Source organism: Astyanax mexicanus, chromosome 15, assembly GCF_023375975.1.
Source record: "Astyanax mexicanus isolate ESR-SI-001 chromosome 15, AstMex3_surface, whole genome shotgun sequence".
NCBI classification, from domain to species: Eukaryota; Metazoa; Chordata; class Actinopteri; order Characiformes; family Acestrorhamphidae; genus Astyanax; species Astyanax mexicanus.
In genome coordinates this window covers 7,566,898-7,590,947 of record NC_064422.1, presented here as the reverse complement: position 1 = coordinate 7,590,947, position 24,050 = coordinate 7,566,898, and the positions used below count along the sequence as shown (strand labels likewise).

General features: G+C 37.0%; 1 protein-coding gene across 2 annotated transcripts; it reads left to right on the top strand.

Moving 5' to 3' along the window:
- The first annotated feature begins 928 nt into the window (after positions 1-928).
- cep55l (centrosomal protein 55 like) lies at positions 929-12,771 on the top strand. Of its 2 annotated transcripts, none has more exons than XM_007232861.4 (9): positions 929-1,011; positions 2,237-2,470; positions 3,861-4,133; positions 8,866-8,910; positions 9,048-9,180; positions 10,114-10,430; positions 11,169-11,240; positions 11,337-11,462; positions 12,319-12,771. In XM_007232861.4, exons 2-9 carry the CDS (start codon positions 2,273-2,275, stop codon positions 12,490-12,492), a joined length of 1,338 nt encoding a protein of 445 aa, XP_007232923.3. In that variant the 5' UTR covers positions 929-1,011; positions 2,237-2,272; the 3' UTR covers positions 12,493-12,771. The 2 variants fall into 2 exon arrangements, with proteins under 2 accessions (XP_007232923.3, XP_049321006.1); XM_049465049.1 differs by having other exon boundaries at positions 11,169-11,258.
- The last annotated feature ends 11,279 nt before the right edge of the window (positions 12,772-24,050 follow it).

The window sequence follows — 24,050 nt, the reverse complement described above, 5'->3', positions numbered from 1 at the left end:
GGTGAATTAACAGGTTTCTATAAACTCTAATGTTAGCTTTACACTACTGAAGTTTTCAACATTTTTGTAGCTAACTAAGTATTGCAAGTAGTTTATTCTAAAATGTACTACTGAAAGTATTGTGTTATGTAGTTATTACAGAAAGCAGTGAAAAGTTCTCAAAGTAAAAGGCAGAATGGACGCAGACAACTAAATACAATATAGAATAATAAACAGAGATACAAACTCTTGTAGAGGATGTCATAATTACAAATTACAAGGTAGAGTGTGCATACGCAAACATAGAGAACAGAAGAGCAAAGCCTCTCATTGAGAAACTTAGAACAATAGGTTTAGAGATCTTGTTTGAGATGATTCTAGCAGTTTTCCAGTTTTTTTTATCTACCAAGTGAAGAATAACATAATTTAAAGGAATTTCTGAAGCTGAGGAAAGAGGGCTTATTAACATGCAGTAATGTGGTATTTTGCTAAAAGTGTTATTATATTGTTGGCATCAGAAAAGAAGAAATGTTAAGTTTGATATTAATCCAATTTCTAATGTCTGTCCAGAACATTGAATATTGACATGAAAAAAACAAACAAACAAACAAATGCGCATCTTCTGACGTATAAAAAAGCCCATGCATCAACATCAAATTTGAATCTTCTTTCAAGAAACAGGGCTACAGGAAATATTGTATTTATTATTTTAAAACAAGTCTCTGTTCTACATAAACATTTTTCTTACAAGTGTCTTAAAAAATCCTCTTTCATACCAATCTTTTGTAAATATTGCTTTTCTACCAACTGTGATTGCCTTATCATGCTACAGACAAGTCTCTCTGCAGCTACAAAATGAACAATCTGTATTATATATGTTTATATGCGCAAATCTGCGCAGTCCTGTGCTGTACTAACACAGTCCGGATTTAAATGAAGTGACGTAGCACGCAGCGCTGAGTTTCAAATGGTGTTGGGGTGGTTTGTGTTTGGGGATGTTTGTTTCCGTGTTTTATATGAAAGTGTAAATCGGTAAGTGTTTCTTGTTTTGTTGCTTTATTTAGTTTCTGATGTGAACGTCGCTAATATTTAGAGAGTATTACTGTGGTAGATTAGCTAGCTATGTAACTAACTAGCGAATATATTGAAACAAACAATAAAGAAGCTGGGTATTTAATCACAGTGACAGTGGAGGATAGTAGCTAGCTAACTAATACCTTTTCCTCCTACATAACTATATGAAATTCAAGGGAAGAAATGCTCTTTTTAGATTTATATTTTTTAGATTTAAAGAGAAAGACAGGTAAGGAAAATCTTCAGTCCAATATATATTGTACATTTTAAATGAGCCTTTATTTGACCACAAGGGGAGATTTATAGTAAATGTAATTGTATTTTAGGCAGATTTTATATAAACAAGATACCCTTATTCCGAACGTTGTTTATTCAGACTTAACTTATATAATTATATACACTTATTGACTAATTTTAGAAAAGTAAAAAAAAATGTAGTCAAGTCCATAGATATTTTTAAGCTTTTCCATTTTCTCTTATGTTTATGTTTTATGTTTAAATATTGAATGTGACCTAATTTTGTGTTTTCCTCTGTTTTGGATTGTATGTGGTGCAAAAACAATCAACATATACTGTTAAAATATATGATAATTTGAACATACTGAGACAATTTCGTTTTGATTAAATAATATACAAGTTTCTTCCTTATACCAGATTGTTAGACGCATTCTTGTTTTGAAGTATTGAGCTATATAACCTGTAGGTTCTCTGTTCTCATTGAATATAGACTTTTATTTTATTATTATCACTTGTTGATGAGAAATAATGCCCTGTTTGTTTGTGTTCTCTGACAATTCTCAATAATAATAACAATAATAATAATAATAATAATAATAGAAGATGAATGAATGAATGATCTGTCTGTTGTTTAGCTAGTTAGCTGTGTTTGAGTTAAATTTTAGTTTTAGCTTTTTTGGTTTTGCAAAACATATACACACATAAGAAAGGGTTAAAATAGATAATTAAGGGAAAAAACACAACCTATATTGTGCATTTAAACAAATCATTATAGAGCAAAAAGATATTTAGGCTGAAGTTTTATCTTCTTTTGCTTAACTTTTATTTTATTATAATAATTATGTTATAAAATTATATTAACTAGTTAACTACATGAGTCCCACTCTTATTTCATATGCCTCAACTACAACCTGAAACCTAATTGTATGTGAAATCTTATGAACAGGTTGAATAACTATAAAGGGGTGGGAGTATTCCAGCCATGGCAGCAAAAGGAGCCAAAGGAATAATAGCGAATAAACTCGGATTTAAGAACAGCGGCTCCAAGTCTGTGGAGAGTGAGCTGGAGAAACTGAAGAAGGAGAACGCTCAGCTGAAGAAAACCCTGGATGAAATATCAAAGCAAAACAGACCGAATCCTCATCCACATCATGACTCGGATAAGGCCAGCCTTCTAGAGGTGAGTCCTGCTGCTGCTGTTGTGAATAATACAGCAAATCAGGCTCAGCATCTTTTCTTTTCTTTCTTTTTTTTCCCTAATTTCTCCCCAATTTACGAGGCCAATTACCCAACTCACTTATTAGAACCCCTATTACTAGTAATGCCCCAACACCAACAGATGTGAAGTCAGCCACCACCTCTTTTTAAACTGCTGTTCATGTAGCATTGCCGAACAGCATCTCAGCGCGCTCAGAGGAAAGCGAGCGACTCGGTTCTCATACAGATGCTCACAGATGCCTTTCGCTGATCGACATCACCCTAGGAGTGATGTGGGCAGAGAGCGCCATCTACCCACCCAGAGAGAGCAAGGCAAATTGTGCTCTTTCAAGACTCTGGTAGTCGATGATTTTAATGTTAATGTCAGGATGCTTGTTGCATTTGTATTTCGGTTACAGGGGCCTTTAACACTACACTACCTTCTGTCACTGCATTAAAAAGGAAGGCCAATTTACCAACTTCCAGTTTCAGACACACCCAAACGCGTGTTTCTGTACCACACCTAATACATATTATTTTTCCCAGATTAACAATAGATGCCTTCAGGCCAGGGTTTTAACAGATCAGATCAGAGCTGTTAAAGAAATGTATTTAAAAAAAAAAAAAAAACACACACTTGTTAACAATCAGAAGCTTTCCCTATCCCATTCTAAATAAAATTTTTACATCCCAATAGCAATAAATAAATCAAATGTTTAGAAAATTAAAAAAACAGAATAATTACCTTTGGAGCTAACAGGACCAGAGCAAACCTGGTTCGGTAATTTAATTTAGAATGGCTGGAGCTTTCACACCATAACGTGGTTTAATGATTTAGAACATGTAAATGGTTCTCCATCTGTCTTAAAGGAGTTTTAGAAGGGCTGAGGTCTTGTTAACTGATCTTCCTTCACTCTGCGCTCCAACTTGTCCAAACTTGTCCCTATCTATAATTTTTTTACTATACTGATATTCTGGGTGATATGAACAAAAAAAAACACTGATCAAATCTGATCAAGATTTCTTTTTATTAATTTCCAGAATGTACAACTGGAACATAATAAATATCTTATTTTATGCAAGTACAACAGTTTCGAGCAATTTATCAAAAACAAAAACATTATTTTGTTTAAAATAATAATGTAATGCAAAATATCTTCCCTTTATCTATTACACACAAATAAATTTGAAGCTTGAACATAAGTAATAAACTGCTTTCTAAACAGAATACTGCTATGATCATAATTTTAATTACAATGTTACTGTGTTACAATTGTTTTTTTTGTTTTGTTTTTTTACATTTTTAAATGACATTTTATGATGTGCTGAACGGTTTACTAAGATATTGTCAACAATCTCAATTCAATTTCTAGAGAACTGCTTATCTGGAATCTCTGAGGCAGAAGAACACTCAGCAGCTGTTGGATAAAGAGCAGGAGATTGCCGCTCTGAGGCAGCAGCTGAGGACTGAGGGTGGGGAGCTGGTGGCTTCCCTGCAGAATCAGCTGGAGAAAGACAGAAATGAGGCAAAGCAGAAAGAGGAGGCGCTCCACGCTCTCTCACAGGAAACAGAAGATCTGAAAAATAAGCTGCTTGCAGTCTCCCAGAGGTGTGAAGCGCTTCAGAAGCACAACACTGACATACAGGTGAGGAGGATATCTGTTGCATCCATCAGCAATGTTCAAGCATTATTATTTTAATTATTATTTGTAGAAACATTGCAATTAAATGAAGAGCATGACCTACCTTTTTCAGTTTACAGTTAAAGAGCCAGTAAATTACTTACTTAGATATATAGTTAGATATGTACTTCTTTAATAATACGCATTATGGTAAATAATGATTTATATTTTATCCTATCATATATCATATTATAGTGTATAATCGCCATTTCTCTGAAACTTAAATATTTTTTTTATGTCATAAGCTGGTGTCTCAAAGCCCCATAGGTGGTATAGGTAAAATTTAAAATAGGAGTATTTGCATTTGTTACATCATATATTTAGGATTATTCTAGCTTTAATTCTTCTTTCTTATGAATGCTCTTTTAGGACACTGGGGGAACTGGCAGAACTAGAATATTGGTAGAGCTGTAGGGTTGAGTTGAATCAGGTTTTTTTTTTTTTTCGTATTTATAGGTATGAGCCTCTAGATGGCGTCATTTACACACATTTAGGCTCACCCTAATTGTTTCCCTTACTTTCATTTAGGCTCTTTTGTTAGCTTATCTCTGATATAATATATAATAATATGGATATAATAATAATAATAATAATAATAATAATAATAATGGTAAAAAAAAAATAAAATAAATGCTTGTCCCATAAATCACGCAATGTTCAGAGTTCATTGTTTTGCACAGACATTAAGGCATTATTCAGGCTTTAACGATATGAAAGTTACCATTATCAGGTGTAAACCCTTATAGCTTCTCAGAAAATTAGAATATTATATGAGATAATGAGATATTATATGAGCTTGGACTGTGTGTCTCTCCACTCTTCGTCCAGACTCTGCTTCCTTGATTTACAAATGAAATGTAAAATTTACTGATAATCAGTGATGGTTTGGAGAGACATGTCATCTGCTGGTGTTGATCCACTGTGTTTTATTATCAAGACTAAAGTCAGTGCAGTTTTGTTTTCCCACAAAATCTTAAAGCACTTTATGCTTCCCTCTGCTGCTTTCTTTTTTTGCCCACACTGCCAAAAGTACTAATTGGTCTTATATGCATTGATGGTATAGTTACTTTGAAAAAGTAATCCGATTACTGATTACTGATTACTCCTTTAAAAAGTAACTTAGTTACTTTATGGATTACTTGATTTTAAAAGTAACTAAGTTACTTTACAAGTTACTTTATTAGTTACTTTCAGCAGCTGCAGACACCACCTCCCGCCGCCTTAACATAAACATTATAACCAGTTTTGCCAATACTCCCTTTATTGGAAAATGCATTTTTAACAGCAACAATTTATCTCTATTAAGTTGAACTATTTTCTAAAAAAATAAGTTTTTTTTTTTTATAAACATAAGAAAATTAACTTAACATAAATATTTTTTATAAAAAATAAAATACGGTCTTTCTTGATTTTACTAAACATAAATACTTGTTTTTATAAAAAATATATAAAATAAAGAAAGTCTTTCTTGACCTGACATATTTAACACTGTAAAACTGAACATTGAACTTGTTGTTCTCTGCAGGGCAGCAAGGAGTGGTTTTATAAAACAGAACCGTGTATATGGTCTAGACCAGGGATCACATATATGCGGACTGCGGTCCGGGTCCGGATCCAGACGTTGTCCAATACGGACCCATACCGGACCCAACTACTGATAAAGATTTAATTCTGACAGTGTTCATTTAAAGCACCGGAACTTTTCTTGTCTTTTCTTGCGCCACAGTGAACTTCCAATCACGTGTGGTGTAAAATCTTCAAACGCTCTCCTCTGCCAATCAAATTTGTGGCAGACCGCTGCCCTGGCTAGTGAATTGGGACGCGGCCGCAAAAAAAACGCCTTTATAAAGAGATTGGGAGCCGAGAACTGGCGAAAAACGAAAACGGGCGGAAACTAAAGACACGCCGAGCGCGAGAGAGAGAGACAGGGAGAAAGCGAGACGCGTGTGATTGGGGAAGAGCGGAGGGGGAATGGGTAAGAGAGCGGTGTGTGTGTGTGTGTGTCTGTGTGTGTGTGTCTGTGTGTGTGTCTGTGTGTGTGTCTGTGTGTGTGTGTCTGTGTGTGTGTGTCTGTGTGTGTGTGTCTGTGTGTGTGTGTCTGTGTGTGGGTGTCTGTGTGTGGGTGTGTGTGTGTGTGTGTGGAGGAGATGAGGTGGAGAGAGAGAGAGAGAGAGAGAGAGTAACGCACAGTGACTTAAATAAGTAACTTTAATCTGATTACTGGATTGGAAATAGTAACGCGTTAGATTACTCGTTACTGAAAAAAAGCATCAGATTAGAGTAACGCGTTACTAAGTAACGCGTTACTGACATCACTGCTTATATGATATTCTAATTTTTGTTTTTTTTGGCTGTAAGCCGTAATCATCAACAATAAAACAAATAAACGCTTATAATAGATCACTCTGTGTTAAATACATCTATATAATATAGGTTTCACATTTTGAAATAAGTTACTGAAATAAAGTAACCTTTTAATGATATTCTATATTTTTTTAGATGCATCTGTTTCAATGTATTGGCTTGATCTAGCTAAAGACCAAATAAGATCATTTACCTGTGAGAGGATGGCCACAGGGTGGGGCTGTTGTGGAAGCTCATTGACTGGTGATGCTTTATGCCAAAAATGGACAAAATGATTGCAAACTAGTTCAGTTTTTCTTAGTAAAATGGAGCACAAGTGCGAGGAACCAGGAGGCAGGAATGAAGCAGATTTTCAGTTCAACCGAGATACCCCTCGCTGCAGAACCACAAGTCCAGGGGGTGGGGCTGGATCTGATCCAAGGGGTGGAGCCTGACCTCCTTTCATTGGTTTGAAGTCATCGCATTTCAATTCGTCGTTAAACTTAACACGTGTCGCTTACGTTTCCCGACCAGGACTTATTTTATCTTATCAAATAAATCCTGGAACCCAACCTTAAGACTTTTACCGTTTATAGATCAAAATGTTATTTGCTACGTAGCACATTTAAATCACACAATACAGATTTAAAAGAAGGAACATGTCTGTGATTACAAACATAATAAAATGCTGTACATTTCCTATATAAATATTAACTATTTCATTTTTTATCTTTAATAAAAAGGGCCTAAAGACAAAATAAAAAATAAATAATTAAAATAAAGGATGCCAATGAGTGTCTTATCTACCAGCTACCATGTTCATTTATTATTACAGATATTAATACACAATCAAAACGGCGAACAAAAAACAGAGTTCTATAAAAAGAGTGTAACGATGTATAATTTTCACGTTCGTGATTGTTTACTTGACTCCGAAAGGCGAGTGAGTAAAACCGGATGGGGAAGAGTCCGATCTGCTTCAGACCAATGAAAACACGACGTAGGAAGAGTTGGATCAGATCCAGCCCCACCCCCTGGACTTGTGGTTCTGCAGCGAGGGGTACTTGGTTCAACCTGCAAAACTAATGTGTGCTTTGATTTAGCCTAGCATGGAGATGCCACTTATTTTAAACCAATGAATAAATGAAATGACTTAAATATATGTTTGTTTAGATTTTTAAAGAAGAAGCCATTGGAAAAACTATTAAGTACAAAACATTATTGAACAGTTGACATTACTATCCCAGCAGATAAACCAACAAAGCACAGTGAATGTACCTCAGCAGTGCTACTCAAGTCACAAATTAATTAAATGTACACAAATATGCAGCCAGTCTTTGGAAAACAAACAAAAGCTAAAGCTACACGCCAAGAAAAGTAAGTACAGATTTGTACCTAGAAGAGTACAAAGCTTGTCGCTGGGGCTGTACCTTATATTGAGGTACAAAAAAGTTTTTGTACCCATGGTTTTTGTGCCAGTAAAGATTATAAAGAGTATAAACATCATCAGCTGAATATGTGTCAAAAACTTGATGATCCAAAATGATCTGGCTTTCAAATTAAAAATGTGCAATTAAAATATATATTGTTTATCATTACAATGATACAGAATACTGAATCTACCTTTTGGCTGCTTAAATGGTACAAATTTGTACTTATTGCTGTTAGAAATTACTTTGTACTTCAGAGGGAACAAATCTGACCCTGTAAAGACCAGTATTGTACCATTGAGGGTACAATTATGAAGAGTGTACCTTTGAGTACAAAAAAATACTCATATCGTACCTCTGTTTTTTAGAGTGTATGTTACCTGTACAGCCCTGTACAGCCTGTACCTATCAGCTACAAAAGAAGTGTGTGAAGAGATAATCTGAGTAATCTTATATCAAGTGTGATCGATGATGCTGGATATCATGCGTAAGCTCCCAGACTGCTCTCTCCCACACTGCCACTGCTTAAAAAACCTATTATTAAAGGAAACTGCAATATGATCTAAAATAAATGAATCATAGTTTTGTATAAATTAAAAGGTCTGTGTATTTATTTACTTAAATCAAGTGCTTTTTATATATATATATATAATTTAAACTATGTGCTGCCAGCTCACTAGTGAGCGTGGGGTTGTTGTTGTTTTTGTTGTGCTTGTTCTTGTTCTTGTTCCTATTATTTAAGTCTGTACATTGATTTAATTTAAGACTAATCCACGGTCCATTTTTTTAATCCAGTTGATAACTCTGAGGGTTTTAGGCAGCAGAAGCTCAATCTGTTATTAATATATATTTATGTGTTCATCTATAATTTTATTTACTTTTATGTCATTTTATAATTGTTAATCTGTATAATCTGCTTCCAGGGCTCTACAGGTGAGCTTGTGATGGTCCAGGAGCAACTACGTGATGTGAGTTTTAAATGATTTTACTATTGCTTTCTTATATTTGTTTATTCAGCCGTATGGTTTGCCATTAAATAAAATGTGCCTCACATGTTGTTGTTTTTTTTTTTTTTTTTTTTTTCTCTTATGCTGCTGTTTGCAAGGCCTTGGAGAAGAATCAACAGTGGTTGGTTTATGACCAGCAGAGAGAGGCTTATGTTCAAGGTGTTCTGGCTAGGATGGCAGAGCTGGAGCAGCAGTTAAGCCATTCCAAAGAAGCCAAGTCAGAAGCTAAAGGTGGGTTGTGGTTGTATTAATACTGTAATGTACGTTAACTTTATATTTCACAACTGTTCAAAATCAATGGAATACCCAGTATAGGCTTATTTATGTACTGTATTTTTCTGACTATAAGGTGCACTTAAAATCCTATAATTTTCCCAAAAATCGACAGTGCACATTAAAATTCAGTGCACCTTATGTATTTCTTCTTCCAGTCAGGTATTAAAGAGCAGTACAATCACTCTGCTGAAGTACAGCATTATAAGGAGTTTTTAATGAAGTTTCTCCAGCACTAAGGCTGGGTGCAGCAGCATATTATGCTATGTTAAAACAAGCTACGTGAAACGAACCGCTAGCTGATAGTGGTCTGGGTTACCAGAACACTCAAGGGTCCTCAGTCTAGTGCTATCGGGCAACATTTATTGCCCGGCATGCAGAGGACCTCGCCTGCTTCTCTGTGAGCTATGGTGTGCAGCAGTTCATTGAGCCTCAAATACCACAGAGCCGCCATGAAACCCTTTGAGGGCAGCGTCGATCAATGGAAGAGCATGACTCGTGGATCTCAATTACATGGAATACACTTGAACTAGCATCTAGGGACTTCCCAGTAAACACACTGTGCACGGGTGTGCATGTGTCCGAACTCCACACCTACGACTCATTCGGTCAGTGCGTCCTGCTGCCCATGGGGTGCGCCTGCTTTAACATCCACTTAATCGCACTTAATCACAGAATATTGTTGTAATTAATAGGAGTGTATATTTTTTTATCGATTTACATCAATAGTAAAAAACAAAAAGACCAATGCTTATTGGTCCTTTAAACTTGTAGCTTTTCAGATCTGACCTGACCACATTACAAAACGTTAGTACATGGATGTAGACATTCATAGATCTGCAGTGCAATCATCATAAAAAAAAATAATAATTACACTCTTGTGTTTTCCAGACCGGCCACGGCCGTCTTCTGGGCGTGATCAGGAGCAGGTGCTGCCCACAGTGCAGCGGGAGCTGGACGAGAAGCAGGAGCAGGTTGATCTACTGCAGGCTGAGATGGAGAAGCTGAGGGTCCAGTGTGAAGACAGGAGGTGGGAGGCGGTACAGTTGAAGGAGGAACTACGGGAAAAGCAGAGGAGCAGCCGGCAGCTGGTGGCAGAGGAGAAGGCGCTGGCTGCTGAACACAGAGCCGACCTGCAAAAGAAACTGGAGGCGGCCAATGCCAGACTAGAGGAGGAGAGGAAGAGAGCAGCTGAGCTGCTGCTGCAGGTGAGTGGAGTATGCATAGTGGAGATGAGTTTTAAGGTGCTTATCTTGTCCCTTTATTGAAGTGTTGCTGGTATAATAAGACAATTTGGAGCTGATAAACATGAACCTGTTGGCACCTTAATGCCAGGCATGGGCTAGAGGGGTAAAAAGCCCCCCAGCATTGAGCTGTGGAGAAGTGGAGCTGTGTTTCCTGAACAATAGAGACAGTTGCTCTAACAAAAGTTTCAGTGTAAAGAAGGAAACGTGTGATTTAATTATGATTAGCAATGGCAAATTGTGTAAAATATATTTTTTTTATCAATGTACAGATTATATACAGGACCAGTTAAAAGTTTGGACACACCTTCTCATTTAATGTTTTAATGTATTACTTTTTTGTCTACAGTTTATATAAATACTGAGGTCATCCAGAACATGAAGGAACACATACGGAATAATTTAGTAACTTAAGTGTTAAACAAACCAAAATACTCAGTGAAGCATTTAGGTGCTCTTATCTGGGGAGCTGTTAACTTTTCTGAGGCTGGTAACTCGTAATTGATGTTTTTCCTCATAGTTTGGATGACTTTAGTATAAATCTACAATGCAGAACATTTTAAAATAATGAAATCCACTTTGGACTGGTACTGGATATATCCTTATTAGGGCAAAGTAAACAATCTTATTTGTTTCAACTGGAACAATGAAGAAAAATAAAGAAACATGTCTTCTCATAAATGATTGTTTTCTCTGTTAAAGGTGAACCACCTTCAGAATTCCCTATTGAAACAAAACGAAGAGCAAAAGCGGATTGCGATTTTGGAGCAACAGGTAAAATCTAATTTACAGGTAATTGACCAAATGATTGACATTTATATGAGATTTATCTGAAGGAAGCTCATATACGCTTCTACGTTAATTTGGCAGGTCCAAATGTCTGCGAAAGACTTTGAGAATGAGAAGTTAGACCGGCAGAGTCTACAGCACCAGCTCCGCAAAGTTCTGAAGGAGCTGCGCAAGGCCAGAGACCAAATCACACGCCTGGAATCTACAGTAAGTATGCACTAAACTTAAACAAAGCACTATCCAATTGTGGGTCATAACTATCTATCTTGGCAACGGAAAACGCAGATGCCCTCTGACTAAGGACATGCAACAGTGCACAAACCCAACTTTTACATCAACAATAAATACACAATAAAATAACGTTGCTGTCCCAGCAAATGAACTGCTCACGCATCTTCACAGCGTGAATGTTTACTCTGCCGAGAAGTGCAGAAGCTCTGCGCCGTTAAAATACCAATCCGCCAGAGTTTGGTATTTTAGTTAAAGAGCACCTGACTCTTAAAGGAAATTGCAGGTGACACTCTGGTTTATTTCACATTATGCCCAAAGCATTAATTAAAGAGAATTGGTATCTTCCTTGTGCAAGGCTTATTTTTTGCATCCTCATGATACCAAAGACATGTTCTAAACATGTTCTAAAAGAAGCTGCACGGTTTGCGGTTGATGGCTCTCCTGTAGATCCGTAAAATAGGGCCTCAGGTGTCCATTTACTTTGAATATTTGTTTAAAATAACTGATATCAATAAATCCAATTCTCTGAGAAAAAACAAAAAACTGTTGTGTAGTTAAACATGGACCGAATCAAAGCACGATTTTGGTCTAACAAACCAAACCAAATATACCCAATGTAACAAAGTCAAAACTGTGGTGCAGATTCTGGGTGTTTTCTCACCTGAAAATCCAGACCAAAGTGAGCTGGAAAGTTGTCAGTATTTTTAATGATTTGCTATATATTATAAATAAGCTCTTATGGCTTATTTGCCCTGGATTGAAAAATGTTTGTGGTGTTGTTTTATTAAATCCTTGTTTAATATTGTAAAATATATTTATTTTTTTATTTCAGAAAGAAGCTTATGGCGGGAGGGATGCTGAATACTGCATCCTGCCAGAGACGTCTCCGACAAAGACTTACAATGCACTTGATGAAAGTTACCTGGAGTGTCCCAACTGCAGGACTTCATACCCCACCAGTCAGCATAGAGAACTTCTCATGCACCTGGACTACTGCTTTGGTTAAACTGCAAAACTTCTTCAGAGAAAGAAAGAAGGGATTGGGTTTTAATATTTTGTCCTTTTTTTTTAAATAATCTATTTTTTAATATATAAAATGCCAAACCGTTTTGTCTGTATTTTTATGTATTTAAAAACTGATCACTCCAAGGGTTTTACTTGAACAGTAATTGGAATTAGAAAGATTTTCGTGGGTTTGTATCGGGTGGTTGTGCTTTTTCTTTTTTTTTTTTTTTATAATGCTTTAACATGTTATTTTGACAAGAATAAATGGTAACATGTTGAATCTCTATGTTCAGTTCATTTAACTGCATGGTGCAGGATCTGTTTTTAGGGTTCAAGCACCGAAGGTGCGTAGAACCCTATTGTTTTTGCTAAGATTTTTCTTCTTCTTCTTCTTCTTATTATTATTATTCTTTTTCTCCTGAAAAAACAGTTGTGCAGCCTAAACCGTAAGTCATAGAGAAATGAAACTTGGTAGGTAGATGTAGGATCAGTGCATCTCGGTGGACAACAAAAATGGCACCGATTGGTCAAGTGCTGGCGCTATAAACAAGGAAATTCATTTTTCACAATTTTCTCAATAACTCAAAAACCATAAGACCTACATTCAAAATTCTTTTTTTGATGGATTCCTTGGGTCAATACCAACAACTTTCCAATTTGGACCATGCACTTCCGTCTATATAGATTTTGTGCTAATTTGCATAATATGCAAAACCTACTTTTGCAAACTAGTCCTAGGAATTTTGACCAATCCTGGCATGTTTGTTTTCAAAACACTCGTGAGAGCATGCGCTTCAATATTCATTAAGAAAAAGTTGAAATATGTAAACAATATGGCCGCCATATGCAAATTAGTCCTTCCGGATATATGCCCCATTCACTTCAAGAGGTAAATTTGGAGCACTGTTTCTCAGCAACCGTGCAACCTAGCAAGTTGAAACTTTGCATGCAGAATCTATCATACAGCCTCTAAAGGATGTTCAAAGGGCAACTTAATCAATCAACATGGCTGAACACCATCAGCCAATCAGCATTCAGCAGACATTTTGGCAGGCTGAATGTTGCCCAATCTGGATGATATTTGGCAGTTATGTTCAGGTGGAGACACTGTAGTGACCTGCAAAGTGCTGAAACAATCCGCCCACTGGGGGGTGCTGTTCCAAAAAAACGAGTATATGTCAATCATGCTGTACTATTTTGACATCTAATTGTTTTTGCCATATTTAGTACAGTGGCTCTGACAAATTTCTCAATACAACTATGTTTAAAAAGTGCTTTGTTCATTCATAATTGCTAATTGTTTGAAAATAGCTATATTGAAACTACTCTCTGGATATTTGGCCTATCACCTCCATTTCAGTCTTGCTGCACACTGTAGAGTCTCTAGGTAAATGTTCATTAAAAACATTTGTGAAAATTTCACATACAATACTCTCCAGGCATCAAGCAATCTGTGCGTCCTTGGAATTTCTAACCTAAATTGCTGTAACTCTGCAGTATTTGCTGTAATCTCACAATGTTAAAGACCTCTGTACAATATCACTCTGATGAAGCGCCATTTAATACAGAACTAGATTAAGAATAACTTGACATTACATGTCATATCAGAACATTCACTCCTTTGTGCCTCTTCTCAACATTAATAACAGGTGAAAGACTTTTGATCATTTTAAATGTGACAGAATGTCTCCAATTGTGTTAGACCTTCTTACACATCACCATCCTATGCTCTAGTAGGCACCATTGTGCTAGTTGGTGCTTGATGAAGCGCCATTTAATTCAGAACTAGATTTATAATAACTTCGTAATTACATGTCATATCAGCACATTCACTCCTTTGTGTTAATTTAAACTTGTTTGGTCAAACATTTCAGCTTGTTCTGCAAAGGTTCAAAGGTCAATCTGAATACCACTTTGTGAACATTCTGGTTGAAGCCACCTGATCAATACCAATAACATGTAGACACCTTTTGACTAGTTCTAACTCACTTAATGAATATCCTACAAAGTTCACTAGATTTACATGTGAATTTAAGCACTGATCAGGTTGAAAGGCCTCTGCTCAACATTAATAACAGGTGAAAAACTTGATAATTTCTAAATGTGACAGGGCATCTCCAATCATATTAGACCTTCTTACACATCACCATTCAATGCTCCAGTAGGCACCATTGTGCAAGTTGGTGCTTGAACCCGATGATTGCCGCTTGCGGCTATATTTAGGGTTCAAGCACCGAAGGTGCGTAGAACCCTATTGTTTTTGCTAAGATTTTTCTTATTAGGGGTTCGAGCACGTAGTGCTAGAAACCCTATTGTAATTGTTCTGATTATTATTATTATTAGGGGTTCGAGCACGTAGTGCTAGAAACCCTATTGTAATTGTTCTGATTATTATTAGGGGTTCGAGCACGTAGTGCTAGAAACCCTATTGTAATTGTTCTGATTATTATTATTATTATTATTATTATTATTATTATTATTAGGGGTTCGAGCACGTAGTGCTAGAAACCCTATTGTAATTGTTCTGATTATTATTATTATTATTATTATTATTATTAGGGGTTCGAGCACGTAGTGCTAGAAACCCTATTGTAATTGTTCTGATTATTATTATTATTCTTATTCTTTTTCTGCCATAGAAGTGATTGGGCAGAAGAAACCGTAAGGCCTACAGGGCTGAGACTTGGTCATATGGTAGTACTTCTCACCGCTACTCAGATTCAAAAGATGAGCCCGATCGGCCTCAAGGGGGCGCTATGGCGAAGGTCAACGCGTTTGGCCCCGTAACTCCTACGCCCTGATAGCTAGAGCAAAAATTCTTGCATTATATGATTCCTTGGTTAATGGCAAATCAAAAAGGTCAATAGAACCACTAAGCTCCGCCCACTTAGATTTTTTGCTATTTAGCATAATATGCAAAACCTACTTTTGAGAACTTGTCCTAGGGTCATTGACCAATCCTGTCATATTTGGTGTCAAACAACTCAGCAGAGTCCCACCCTCAATAATTATTAAAAAAATCTTGAAATTTGCAAAAAATATGGCCGCCATATGCAAATTAATCTTACCGTGGCACACCCAAATTTACTTTAACAGCTGTAACTTTTGAATGCTTAAACCGACACTAATGCCACTTTAGACCTATGATGCCAACATGATTCTGAGGTAGCCCGTCAATCTGTGTAGACATACGCCCCCAGGGGGCGGAGCCAAAGCTAAAAATCTGTTTCTCAGGAAGCGTACAAGCTATGAAGCTCTCCTTTGGCAAGTATCATCTATGGCCTATGTCCTAATGTTTTACTGAAGGAAAATTTGATATGCAAATTTTTGCGATCGTTATTAGCCAATCAGGTTCCAGCAAGCTTTTGACAGGCTAAACAATGACCAATCAGGACGATACTTATACCCTACATGTATCTCAGGGCCTTCTATCATCCATTAAAATATGGCGTTGATTGGCCTCAAGGGGGCGCTATAGCAGAAAATCAGTTATATCTAAAGGTACAAGTGGCCTAGGCTTGTTATTCTTTTTTATTTGTATACTTTGCTGTAGCCTTTACAACTTTGTAATTACATGTGTTTACCAAAAATGCAAAGATTTTCATCAGTGGCCAAAAGAGTAAAAATTGCTCTTTTCGAACTTGTCTTTAAGTCCTTAATCAATCAAAACAAATTTGGTCTTGATGCAATCTTGAGACTCTGTAGGTAAATAATTATCAAAAAAATCTTGACATTTTAACTATTTGAGGCCCATAAACCTTGATCAAACATGTACGTGAAAGCCTTTTCAGAGTTATTTGGCCAAAACTCTGTCAAAGTTTTAAACAGGTCAAAACTGTTGAAGCTACTAATTAACAATGACATTTCAAGCACATGTGCCAAGTATGAGCCAAATAAGTCTTCAGTAGGCTCTACAATGACAAATTAACTATTTTCAATTTATTCTATTTATCGCTATTTTCCAACCTAAATGGACAGAAGACAGGAACCTTTGACCCTATCAACACACAAATTTATACACGTATATAGACTGATAATCTGATCTTGATTGCAAATTGTCAGCCAAATCGGACATGTTTTCCCTCTACAACGGCTGGAAAACTACAGCGATTTTGTAGGCCTCAAGCCTGTATTATCGCTTTTTTCAAACCTAAATGGACAGAAGTCAGGAACCTTTGACCCTATCGACACAGAAATTTACATACATATATAGACTGATATTGTGATCTTGATTGCAAATTTTGAGCCAAATCAGATATTCTTTGCCTCTAATATGGCCAAAGAGAAACAGCCATTTTGTAGGCCATAAGCCTGTATTATCGCTTTTTTCAAGCCTAAATGGACAGAAGTCAGGAACCTTTGACCCTATCGACACACAAATTTACACATATATATATACAGACCACTTGATCATGAGTATCAATTTTGAGCCCAATCGGTCTTTTCCTCTCTTTGTAATAAATAGAAACACACTGATAGGGAATGTTCTGTCTTACTTATAGAGTGACAGATTTCCAGCAGGTTATATGTGGTCTCTTGCTGCGCTCTGGTGGTCATTTGGTGAAACAGCTACAGGTGAATTATTCTAAATTAAAGCTCTGCTGAACTTATTTAATCTTGCTTGTCTTGCTTAATTGAAGATCTTTATCCTTCTTGGTCATGCTGGTCAGCCACCTGGGTCATTCTTGTTTATGTTCCACCCACTTAATTTTTTTTTTATTTGCATAATATGCAAAACTTACTTTTGAGATCTTGTCCTTGGCTCCTTGACCAATCATGACATGTTTGGTATCAAACAGTTCAGCAGAGCTTACTCCTCAATAATTATTAAAAAAATCTTTACATTTATAAACAATATGGCCGCCATATGCAAATGAGTTCTACCATGGTGCAGTAAAATGTCTTTAACACTTATAACTTTTGAATGCTTAACCTGACACTAATACCACTTCAGTCCTTTGATCATTACATGATTCTCAGATACCCTGTCAGTTTAAGTAGACATACACCCTCCCAGGGGGCGGGGCCAATGCTCGATAGCTGTTTCTCTAGAACCATACAAGCTATCAAGGTCATCCTAGCCAATTATCATCTATGGCCCATGCACTAATGGTACACCAAATGAAAATTTGATATGGACACTTTTGTGGTCACTATTAGCCAATCAAATTCCAGCAAGCTTTTAACAGGCGGAATGTTAATCAGGTCAAAACTTATACACTATTATTGATGTTATTGGTTATTGATATGTGCCCTTTTATGCCTCACTGCTAGGCTGTCCGAATGCCCACTAGAGTGCAGCAAGAGACCACATAAAACCTGCTGAACACTACAGCACAATTTATCAATGCATTTCAACTAGTTTACTCACACCACTCATCTAGCATTGTCATTATGGTCTTTATGGTCACGCTGTTCACCTAGCTTGGTTATGCTGCCCATCCAGCTAGGTAATTCTGGTCATTCACATTGGTCATTATGGTCCTGCTGGTCATTCAGCTTTGTCATTATAGCAATGCTGGTCATCCAGCTTGGTCATACTGGCCAAACACCTTTGCCATGCTGGTCATCCAGTTTGGTGATGCCTCTCAACCAGCAACATGTTTTAAGCCTAACTGGCCTCCAGGGGCCTCTTTGACTGTAAAGCTCGAACCCCGTAAATCGCCGCTTGCGGCTATATTTATTATTCTTATTCTTTTTCTGCCATAGAAGTGATCGGGCAGAAGAAACCGTAAGGCCTACAGGGCTGAGACTTGGTCATATGGTAGTACTTCTCACCGCTACTCAGATTCAAAAGATGAGCCAAATCGGCCTCAAGGGGGCGCTATGGCGAAGGTCAACGCGTTAGGCCTCGTAACTGCCACGCCCTGATAGCTAGAGCAAAAATTCTTGCATTATATGATTCCTTGGTTAATGGCAAATCAAAAAGGTCAATAGAACCACTAAGCTCCGCCCACTTAGATTTTTTGCTATTTAGCATAATATGCAAAACCTACTTTTGAGAACTTGTCCTAGGGTCATTGACCAATCCTGTCATATTTGGTGTCAAACAACTCAGCAGAGTCCCAACCTCAATAATTATCAAAAAAATTGTGAAATTTGTAAACAATATGGCCGCCATATGCAAATTAATCTTACCGTGGCACACCCAAATTTACTCTAACAGCTGTAACTTTTGAATGCTTAAACCTACACTAATGCCACTTTAGACCTTTGATGCCAACATGATTCTGAGGTAGCCCGTCAATCTGTGTAGACATACGCCTCCAGGGGGCGGAGCCAAAGCTAAAAATCTGTTTCTCAGGAACCGTACAAGCTATGAAGCTCTCCTTTGGCATGTATCATCTATGGCCTATGTCCTAATGTTTTAAAGAAGGAAAATTTGATATGCAAATTTTTGCGATCGTTATTAGCCAATCAGATTCCAGCAAGCTTTTGCCAGGCTAAACAATGACCAATCAGGACGATACTTATACCCTCCATGTATCTCAGGGCCTTCTATCATCCATTAAAATATGGCGTTGATTGGCCTCAAGGGGGCGCTATAGCAGAAAATCAGTTATATCTAAAGGTACAAGTGGCCTAGGCTTGTTATTCTTTTTTAGTTGTATACTTTGCTGTAGCCTTTACAACTTTGTAATTACATGTGTTTACCAAAAATGCAAAGATTTTCATCAGTGGCCAAAAGAGTAAAAATTGCTCTTTTCGAACTTGTCTTTAAGTCCTTAATCAATCAAAACAAATTTGGTCTTGATGCAATCTTGAGACCCTGTAGGTAAATAATTATCAAAAAAATCATGACATTTTAACTATTTGAGGCCCATAAACCTTGATCAAACATGTACGTGAAAGCCTTTTCAGAGTTATTTGGCCAAAACTCTGTCAAAGTTTAAAACATTCCAAAACTGTTGAAGCTACTAATTAACAATGACATTTGAAGTACATGTGCCAAGTATGAGCCAAATAAGTCTTCAGTAGGCTCTACAGTGAAAAAATAACTATTTTCAATTTATTCTATTTATCGCTATTTTCCAACCTAAATGGACAGAAGACAGGAACCTTTCACCCTATCAACACACAAATTTATACACATATATAGACTGATAATCTGATCTTGATTGCAAATTTTCAGCCAAATCGGACATGTTTTGCCTCTACAACGGCTGGAAAACTACAGCGATTTTGTAGGCCTCAAGCCTGTATTATCGCTTTTTTCAAATCTAAATGGACAGAAGTCAGGAACCTTTGACCCTATTGACACAGAAATTGACATACATATATAGACTGATATTGTGATCCTGATTGCAAATTTTGAGCCAAATCAGATATTTTTTGCCTCTAATATGGCCAAAGAGCAACAGCCATTTTGTAGGCCATAAGCCTGTATTATCGCTTTTTTCAAGCCTAAATGGACAGAAGTCAGGAACCTTTGACCCTATCAACACACAAATTTACAAACATATATATACAGACCACTTGATCATGAGTACCAATTTGGAGCCCAATCGGACTTTTCTTCTCTTTTTAATAAATAGAAACACACTGATAGGGAATGTTCTGTCTTACTTATAGAGTGATAGATTTCCAGCAGGTTATATGTGGTCTCTTGCTGCGCTCTGGTGGTCATTTGGTGAAACAGTTACAGTTGATTTATTCTAAATAAAAGCTCTGCTGAACTTATTTAATCTTGCTTGTCTTGCTTAATTGAACATCTGTATCCTTCTTGGTCATGCTGGTCAGCCACCTGGGTCATTCTTGTTTATGCTCCACCCAATTTTTTATTTTTTATTTGCATAATATGCAAAACCTACTTTTGAGAACTTGTCTTTGCCTCCTTGTCCAATCATGACATGTTTGGTGTCAAACAGTTCAGCAGAGCTTACTCCTCAATAATTATTAAACAAAATCTTTACATTCATAAACAATATGGCCGCCATATGCAAATTAGTTTTTCCATGGTGCAGTAAAATGTCTTTAACACTTATAACTTTTGAATGCTTAACCTGACACTAATACCACTTCAGTCCTTTGATCATTACATGACTCTCAGATACCCTGTCAGTGTAAGTAGACATACACCCCCAGGGGGCGGAGCCAATGCTTGATAGCTGTTTCTCTAGAACCATACAAGCTATCAAGGTCATCCTTGCCAATTATCATCTATGGCCCATGCACTAATGGTACACCAAAGGAAATGTTGATACATTTTTGTGGTCACTATTAGCCAATCACTTTCCAGCAAGCTTTTGACAGGCTGAATGTTAATCAGGTAAAAACGTATACACCATATGTGAGTTATTTATATGTGGCCTTTTTATGCCTCACCACTAGGCTCCCATCAGGATTAATGTGGTTTGTATTTTTCAATTTAAGAACTGATGTTGTTTCACCAAATGCCCACTAGAGTGCAGAAAGACACCACATAAAACCTGCTGAACACTACAGCTCAATTTATCAATGCTTTTTACAACTAGTTTACTCACATCACTCATCTAGCATGGTTATTATGGTCATGCTAGTCAACCAGCTTGGTCCTTATTTTCATTCTGGTCAACTAGCTTGGTATTTTGGTCATGCTGGTCAACCAGCTGGGTCTTTATGGTCATGCTGGTCTAACACCTGGGTCTTTATGGTCATAATAGTCACCCACCTTGGTTATCCAGTTTGGTGATGACGGTCAACCAGCAACAGGTTTTAAGCCTAACTGGCCTCCAGGGGCCTCTTTGCCTGTAACGCTCGAACCCCGTAAATCGCCGCTTGCGGCTATATTTATTATTATTATTATAGTTCTTATTCTTTTTCTGCCATAGAAGTGATTGGGCAGAAGAAACCGTAAGGCCTACAGGGCTGAGACTTGGTCATATGGTAGTACTTCTCACCGCTACTCAGATTCAAAAGATGAGCCCAATCGGCCTCAAGGGGGCGCTATGGCGAAGGTCAACGCGTTTGGCCTCGTAACTCCTACGCCCTGATAGCTAGAGCAAAAATTCTTGCATTATATGATTCCTTGGTTAATGGCAAATCAAAAAGGTCAATAGAACCACTAAGCTCCGCCCACTTAGATTTTTTGCTATTTAGCATAATATGCAAAACCTACTTTTGAGAACTTGTCCTAGGGTCATTGACCAATCCTGTCATATTTGGTGTCAAACAACTCAGCAGAGTCCCAACCTCAATAATTATCAAAAACACTGTGAAATTTCCAAACAATATGGCCGCCATATGCAAATTAATCTTACCGTGGCACAACCAAATTTACTCTAACAGCTGTAACTTTTGAATGCTTAAACTGACACTAATGCCACTTTAAACCTATGATGCCAACATGATTCTGAGGTAGCCCGTCAATCTGTGTAGACATACGCCCCCAGGGGGCGGAGCCAAAGCTAAAAATCTGTTTCTCAGGAACCGTACAAGCTACGAAGCTCTCCTTTGGCATGTATCATCTATGGCCTATGTCCTAATGTTTTACCGAAGGAAAATTTGATATGCAAATTTTTGCGATCGCTATTAGCCAATCAGTTTCCAGCCAGCTTTTGACAGGCTAAACAATGACCAATCAGGACGATACTTATACCCTACATGTATATGAGGGCCTTCTATCATCCATTAAAATATGGCGTTGATTGGCCTCAAGGGGGCGCTATAGCAGAAAATCAGTTATATCTAAAGGTACATGTGGTCTAGGCTTGTAATTCTTTTTTAGTTGTATACTTTGCTGTAGCCTTTACAACTTTGTAATTACATGTATTTACCTAAAATGCAAAGATTTTCTTCAGTGGCCAAAAGAGTAAAAATTGCTCTTTTCGAACTTGTCTTTAAGTCCTTAATCAATCAAAACAAATTTGGTCTTGATGCAATCTTGAGACCCTGTAGGTAAATAATTATCAAAAAAATCTTGACATTTTAACTATTTGAGGCCCATAAACCTTGATCAAACATGTACGTTAAAGCCTTTTCAGAGTTATTTGGCCAAAACTCTGTCAAAGTTTAAAACATGCCAAAACTGTTGAAGCTACTAATTAACAATGACATTTGAAGCACATGTGCCAAGTATAAGCCAAATAAGTCTTCAGTAGGCTCTACAGTGAAAAAATAACTATTTTCAATTTATTTTATTTATCGCTATTTTCCAACCTAAATGGACAGAAGACAGGAACCTTTCACCCTATCAACACACAAATTTATACACATATATAGACTGATAATCTGATCTTGATTGCAAATTTTCAGCCAAATCGGACATGTTTTCCCTCTACAACGGCTGGAAAACTACAGCGATTTTGTAGGCCTCAAGCCTGTATTATTGCTTTTTTCAAACCTAAATGGACAGAAGTCAGGAACCTTTGACCCTATCGACACAGAAATTTACATACATATATAGACTGATATTGTGATCCTGATTGTAAATTTTGAGCCAAATCAGATATTTTTTGCCTCTAATATGGCCAAAGAGCAACAGCCATTTTGTAGGCCATAAGCCTGTATTATCGCTTTTTTCAAACCTAAATGGACAGAAGTCAGGAACCTTTGACCCTATCAACACACACATTTACACACATATATATGCAGACCACTTGATCATGAGTACCAATTTGGAGCCCAATCGGACTTTTCTTCTCTTTTTAATAAATAGAAACACACTGATAGGGAATGTTCTGTCTTATTTATAGAGTGATAGATTTCCAGAAGGTTATATGTGGTCTCTTGCTGCGCTCTGGTGGTCATTTGGTGAAACAGCTACATTTGAATTATTCTAAATTAAAGCTCTGCTGAACTTATTTAATCTTTTTTGTCTTGCTTAATTGAACATATTTATCCTTCTTGGTAATGCTGCTCAGCCACCTGGGTCATTCTTATTAATGCTCCACCCACTTAATTTTTTTTTAATTTGCATAATATGCAAAACCTACTTTTGAGATCTTGTCTTTGCCTCCTTGACCAATCATGACATGTTTGGTGTCAAACAGTTCAGCAGAGCTTACTCCTCAATAATTAAAAAAAAAAACTTTACATTTATAAACAATATGTCCGCCATATGCAAATTAGTTTTACCATGGTGCAGTAAAATGTCTTCTAACACTTATAACTTTTGAATGCTTAACCTGACATTAATACCACTTCAGTCCTTTGATCATTACATGATTCTCAGATACCCTGTGAGTTTAAGTAGACATACACCCCCAGGGGGCAGAGCCAATGCTCGATAGCTGTTTCTCTAGAACCATACAAGCTATCAAGGTCATCCTAGCCAATTATCATCTATGGCCCATGCACTAATGGTACACCAAATGAAAATTTGATATGGACACTTTTGTGGTCACTATTAGCCAATCACATTCCAGCAAGCTTTTGACAGGCAGAATGTTAATCAGGTCAAAACTTATATACTATATACGGGTTATTTATATGCCCTTTTTATGCCTTGTGTTTTTTCAATTTAAGAACTGAATTTGTTTCACCAAATGCCCACTAGAGTGCAGTAAGACACCACATAAAACCTGATGAACACTACAGCTCAATTTATCAATGCTTTTCAACTAGTTTACTCACACCACT